This window comes from Rutilus rutilus (assembly GCF_951802725.1).
Source record: "Rutilus rutilus genome assembly, chromosome: 9".
NCBI lineage: Eukaryota > Metazoa > Chordata > Actinopteri > Cypriniformes > Leuciscidae > Rutilus > Rutilus rutilus.
In genome coordinates this window covers 41,066,970-41,073,167 of record NC_140223.1, presented here as the reverse complement: position 1 = coordinate 41,073,167, position 6,198 = coordinate 41,066,970, and the positions used below count along the sequence as shown (strand labels likewise).

Sequence of the window (6,198 nt, the reverse complement as noted above, 5' to 3'; positions counted from 1 at the left end):
CGTACTGTAGTGAGGTGAGCACTGCAGCTCAAAAAATCATGTCTGACCCATCTTATGATCCTATGCTGTTCACTTTTCATATAATCAACATAGATGAAATAAAAAAATAACATTATATTATGAAAACAGAAACATTTTCAACATGAAAATGTCGTCATCCAGAATCTCGTTTGTGGCACAGCAAAGTGTCGTGAATCATCTCTAAGACTGGCAATTAAGATTGAGTCCGACACTCTCAGAAAAAAAGGTATAAAAGCTGTCACTGGGACAGTATACCCTTCAACAGGGCTCTAATATGTACACGTTTGATACCAATATGTACCTTTGAGGGACTAATATGCACTCTTTAGGTACAAAGGTGTTCCTTTTGAAAAGCGTGACAGCTTTTGTACCTTTTTTTGTGAGAGTGTAGGCTACACTTCACTTAAATTACGACTGAGATGCTTGAAAACCTTTTAAAGGTCCCGTTCTATGTGATCCCATGTTTCAATCTTTAGTTAGTGTGTAATGTTGTTGTTAGAGTATAAATAATATCTGTAAAATTATAAAGCTCAAAGTTCAGTGCCAAGCGAGATATTTTATTTAACAGAAGTTGACTACAACGAACGGCTGGATTGGACTACACCCCTCTACTTCCTGCTTTAATGATGTCACTAGAACCGTAACCTCCGCCCACAGGAACACAGGCGTATTGATGGTGAAATGTCAACAGATGGTTGATGTTTATCTATAATCGGATACCTCAAAAGTTTAATTCGAAGTTAGTTTGCTCTGTCCATTTCACCACGGACTGTTTTTCTAACCTGGGATAATATCAAGCAGACTTCTCTCAGCGTTTCATACTGACGAAGGGGACTATTTCAACTATATTCCAGCAAGCGGTAAGTACAAGTAGTGATTTATTATGGAAGTAGCGATCAACTTCACATCGTTTCTCTTAGTAGGATGAAAATAATCTAACTTAAACTGTGATTAATATACAGAAAGCGATCAAAGAACAATCCCTTTCCAATCGCCCAAGCTGTCAATCACACAGCGCGAGTTTATCTGGACACTTGCCAACACTCGTTATGAAATCAATGACGCTGTTACACTGCACAACGAAGCTCTTACTGTATTTATATGCTTCATGTTTGCATTGGTGAAATTTTAGTGAGTGCAGAAACTGCATTGCAATGATAAGATCTTTCACGCGATCAACAGGCTGTCATCTGCTCAGTGCTCGTCACTGCAATTTTTTATGTGATTGAAAGAGATCTAAATACTTAAAAAACTTCTCACGATTCGTTAATCCCGATAGCTGTAATAGTAAAAACGTATAATAGCTGTAATAGTAAAAGTTTTCCAGATAGTTCCACATGTAATGCCAGATATTCATATGCAAGCATTTCAGCCAATCACAGCAGAGGGCGTTTACACTGAAGTCTCTCAGCAGACACGCCCCTTCAAACAGAGTGTTCAAACCAGGGAATGAAATCAGGCTAGGAAATATGCCTTTTATTTCTAAATTATAACAATTTTTGATCTAAAAAACATACTAACATTATAAGGGCACCCCTGGAAACATGATAAAATAATAAAAATAATCCATGGAATGGGACCTTTAAGAGCAGCTTTGAGCCAAGAATTATTTTACTCTACAGTGTCATTGTTACATATGTTACATGTTATTTGGGGATATTTAATTTAATTAATCAATCAACAATACTATTGATCAGCATTACCAAACGTGGACGTTTTCCACTAGAAACAAAAATTGATGTATTATTTTAATTTAATACTGTGAAGCTGCTTTGATACAATCTGTATTGTGAAAAGCGCTATATAAATAAACTTGACTTGACATGTATAATTACATGCAACTATCCCTAAACCAAACCCTAATCCTAACCTAACCCTATAGTAAGTACATGTAGTTACTTAATATCACTCAGTACTTACTGACACCTTAAAATAAAGTGTAACCGTCAGTTCTTATCAGTGTTCTTGTGAGTAATTCTCAGAGGTTTGATAAATACGGGCCCTGATGATGATTCACAATAAATCTCATTTATATTCACATCACATTCAACAAATATCTGCTCGTTTACATGCAAATATATAATTCCTCCAAACACCAGAGCTCTGCTCCTGATATGATGAGCTCATGCAGTGATCTGTATCATTATTAATGTTTATTTGTGTCTGTCTAGTTCTTGTTCACAGAGGCGTAGAGTTCGTCCTGCGGTTGATCTTCTCCTCTGATGGCAGCATAAGTCACTGTATCATCATGATCCTGAAAGAACAGCACAGATTCTGTCCATCAATATTTGAACCACAGCCATTATTATTATTATTATTATTAGTGCATGAGCTTCATTTATCTGAGAGTCAAGCTCATATAGATCAGAGAAGCTGCAGTGATTGTCTCTGAGCAGGACTGGTCAGTGGACAGTGGTGGAGAATAAGGAAATGTGCTGGTATCTACTCACACTGACCGATTTTACTGGCTGTTTCTTGGAAAAAGTGACCTCAGTGTAAGTCACATGATCATCTGTCTGCTCCTAAACATCAATGCAAACGTGCAGAGAATCAGGTTTAGCACACAGAACAGACATATATCTCAGAATAGCACAAAAGCTTTTAGTAAATCACATTATAGAACAGACAGTGAACGTAATGTTTGATGAGGACTCACATCGGCTCTTGCAGCGGGAGGAATGGACATGTTGATCGTCTCATTCGTCCCTTTATGTTCATTCTCATCTTTGACCTTCAGAAAACAAACGGTTAAAACTGCATGAATGACACTTTACTGAGCTTTAAAGACAGTAATCAAATCTAAATCATTACTGAACTCACCTCCGAGTCGACAGTCCCTCTTTTATTATCTATGTGTTTTATCATAAAACACGCGCAAAACACAGAAAGTGAACAATAAGATGTTTTAGAAGCATTACGATGGATGATAAAAATGATTGTTGTTTGAGTTGATAACTCTTTGAGATTGACATCACAGGGATTCTCAGCAGGAATAAACTTGATCTATGATACATACAATCTGAACATGACGTGTTTGTTTGCTCATCTGAGCTGTTTTTAACTGTTGTAAAGGAGTAAATCTGCAAACTCACCAGCTGTTTTCCTGCAGATCAGCCAGAGAAGAGCGAGAAGGAGAACAGCGACTGCAGCGACAGAGATCCCTACGACTGAAGAAGAGATCGAGCACACTGTCAGAGAGGCTGTCAATCATAATCAGCCCTTCTGAGTTATGCCCTGTCACTGATTTATTAGGGCCCGAGCACTGATGGTGTGAGGCGTTTTTTATTGGACGTTTTTAGGGCCCAATAAATCAGTGCAATAATAAGCAATAAGCAAAGGCCCTATTGTTTTCCTAAGGATTATTATTATTATTATTATTAAAAAATGTTTGTCTATTATGGGTTGTTTGGAAACACATGCCCTGGAATTTGATGTACTCCTCCTAGGGAATTAATCCGATCACCACCAAACTTGGTGTGCATGAAGTCAAGACACTGAGGATGCTAAATTGCAGACAGATTTTTGATATCTGAGAATGAGAAGAGCGAGAAGGAGAACAGCGACTGCAGCGACGGAGATCCCTATGACTGAAGAAGAGATCGAGCACACTGTCAGAGAGGCTGTCAATCATAATCAGCCCTTCTGAGTTATGCCCTGTCACTGATTTATTGTATATTGCTGTTGAGATTCAGCACAGTACGCTTTCAGATGTTAGAAATCATCTTCATATTTTAACATGGGATGGAATGTATATTTATGCACCTAAAAAAAGAAATGATGGTTTTGGATTTAATAAAACATAAAATAGTTTACGTTAATGATGTAAATAGTAAATTATGTTTATGTTAAATAAACAACTCTTCGAGCCCTAATGCCATATAACATTCATAATTTATGTAGAATTATGGGTAACACTTTATAATAACTGCACGCTATTAATCATTTATTAAGCATTAGTAAACAGTTAATTCATAATTTAGAAAGCATTAATATACATTAATAAGCAGTTTATAAATACAGCTATAAATGCTCTATTCTTGATTTATAAGCATATCTAGAATGTGTTTAATAATTGTATTTTCATACTTTATTAATGATCAATTTATCATTTCTAAATGAAGTATTGCATTATTTACAAACCGGTTATTTAGGAGTTGTCAGTGGTTCATAAGATCACTTAGAAAGTGTGAGTAAATAAGTAGTTATAAAGTGTTTATAAAGGAGAATTAAAGACTCAGTTTTCTTCTAAACAGAAAAAGGAAACACACACACACAGTGATACAGAACATAGAAATATTAAACTGAGTCTTTAAATCTCCTTTATAAATGCTCTACAAGGCATAACTAGTCCTCGCTTTAGATGAGCTCACTAAAATAGTGAACTGACCACTACTAAATGCCTTATAACTACCTGAATTAACCCTGAATTACAGTAGAAATACATGTTCATAAAGCATTTATTAACACATTAATAACTATTACTATATGTCTGAATAATAATATGTATTTAAACAGTTTATTAATCATTTACTTACACTTTCTAAGTGATCTTATGAACCACTGACAACTCCTAAATAACCGGTTTGTAAATAATGCAATACTTCATTTAGAAATGATAAATGGATCATTAATAAAGTATGAAAATACAATTATTAAACACATTATAGAAATGCTTCTAAATCAAGTATAAAGCATTCATAGCTGTATTTATAAACTGCTTATTAATGTGTATTAATGCTTTATAAAGGATGAGTTAACTGTTTTCTAATGCTTAACTAATAGCGTGCAGTTATTATAAAGTGTTACCGAATTATGTTCGATAAATCTGCAGCATCATCATGTACCTTTTGCAGTAGTTTCTGGTGTCTTTATAGTAGAGTTTGTGATGTGGACTGGATTCACTGCTGTCGTCGAATCATCTAGAGCTGTAAAGCATGAATGTTAGTACAGATCCATCATAGAAAGTGACAATCACATTTTAACTTTGATCATCATATTACATAAAAGTTAACATTTTTGCTGTCAAGTTTCAATTCTTTCATTATTTACAGCAGCACTTTCTGAGCCGTTCATTAGTGTGAAGCGATGCTTGATTTACTCTTTTGTCAGAGTCAAAGAATCTTTTGTGAGTGTGTTTATAAGAGTTTTGCGAATTTGTGGAAAAGTGTCCTTTTAAATTGAACATATAAAAACACTGACCACGCAGAGAAACACGAGCATCAGTTCCTTGTTGTCCATTCACATATTGTCGGCAGGTGTAAACCCCATAATCTTCTTCTGTGACGCTCTTGATGTTCAGAGAGCTGTCAGACCCCAGACTCAGTCTCTCATGTCTCCCTGTATTCTTCTTCACTTTCCCTTCAGCAGTCAGTTCAACTGTCTTTGAATGTCTGAAGCTGTTATAGATCCATGTGGTTGATTTGCAGTCAGAAAGAGCATTATAACAGGGCAGAGAGACATTTTCACCAGAACTGATGAACATATCAGTGTCATTCACCACACTGGTGCCTGAAACACATTACATTTGAGTGATCATTATGCTACATATTAATAAATTAAAACATAAAACACACCAGCATAAAAAGCAGACAGTTCAGATCATATTAGTCTTTATCAGAGAGCCGTTCAAATCACTGACACACTCTTAATACGAAGATGTTTGAGTGACACTGTGTCCAGTATCAGGAATAATACAGTATGATCTGTGTGTATCAATACACAACTCTGAGTTGTAACTCTGAGGAATAAACTGAGCATGTTCAAATGAACTCTTTCCAGACTAATTCCACTAAATGTCTTTAGAGAAAATACAGATTTCTTTACCTGTGAGAAGTGAAGAGAGAATGATCAGTCCCAGCAGACACACATCACACTTATCAGCCATTTTCTGTTTCTGACACTCTTTCTTTTCTTTATACAGTTACAACTCTTTCTTTACACAACATCAGCCCCTCCTGTAGTTGTTAACTTCCTCTTATCTGACTGACGATAAGTGAGTGTGCAAATCATGTTAAAAGTTAGAGTTAACCACATTAGCTCAACCTGTAGTTTATAGGCTACATTATAGGCATTTATAGGCTCTACTTTTGCACACAAGAAAATTACTGTTATAGTTTCACAGATTTATTTTAGTAGTTTCCTGCATCCGGTTAAATTCTAGAAATAAAATAATTTGAT

General features: G+C 35.5%; 1 protein-coding gene across 2 annotated transcripts; it reads right to left on the bottom strand.

The window, feature by feature from the left end:
- Positions 1–1,232: 1,232 nt before the first annotated feature.
- On the bottom strand, positions 1,233–5,936 carry LOC311296601 (uncharacterized protein). 2 transcript variants are annotated; one of them, XM_084418436.1, is made up of 8 exons: positions 5,845–5,936; positions 5,221–5,529; positions 4,866–4,946; positions 3,114–3,188; positions 2,842–2,870; positions 2,678–2,752; positions 2,472–2,543; positions 1,233–2,275 (listed from the first exon to the last, which is right to left on the bottom strand). In XM_084418436.1, exons 1-8 carry the CDS (start codon positions 5,903–5,905, stop codon positions 2,189–2,191), a joined length of 789 nt encoding a protein of 262 aa, XP_084274562.1. In that variant the 5' UTR covers positions 5,906–5,936; the 3' UTR covers positions 1,233–2,188. The 2 variants fall into 2 exon arrangements, with proteins under 2 accessions (XP_084274562.1, XP_084274563.1); XM_084418437.1 differs by having other exon boundaries at positions 2,478–2,543.
- Between the last annotated feature and the right edge of the window lie 262 nt (positions 5,937–6,198).

What these genes read in the sequence shown, in the direction of transcription:
- LOC311296601 (XM_084418436.1), bottom strand. Translation starts at nt 5,905, where the DNA reads ATGGCTGATAAGTGTGATGTGTGTCTGCTGGGACTGATCATTCTCTCT. An exon ending in GAGGGACTGTCGACTCGGAG is followed by an intron (nt 2,753 to 2,841) that starts GTGAGTTCAGTA and finishes TGTTTTCTGAAG; the next exon opens with GTCAAAGATGAGAATGAACA. An exon ending in CTCCCGCTGCAAGAGCCGAT is followed by an intron (nt 2,544 to 2,677) that starts GTGAGTCCTCAT and finishes ATTGATGTTTAG; the next exon opens with GAGCAGACAGATGATCATGT.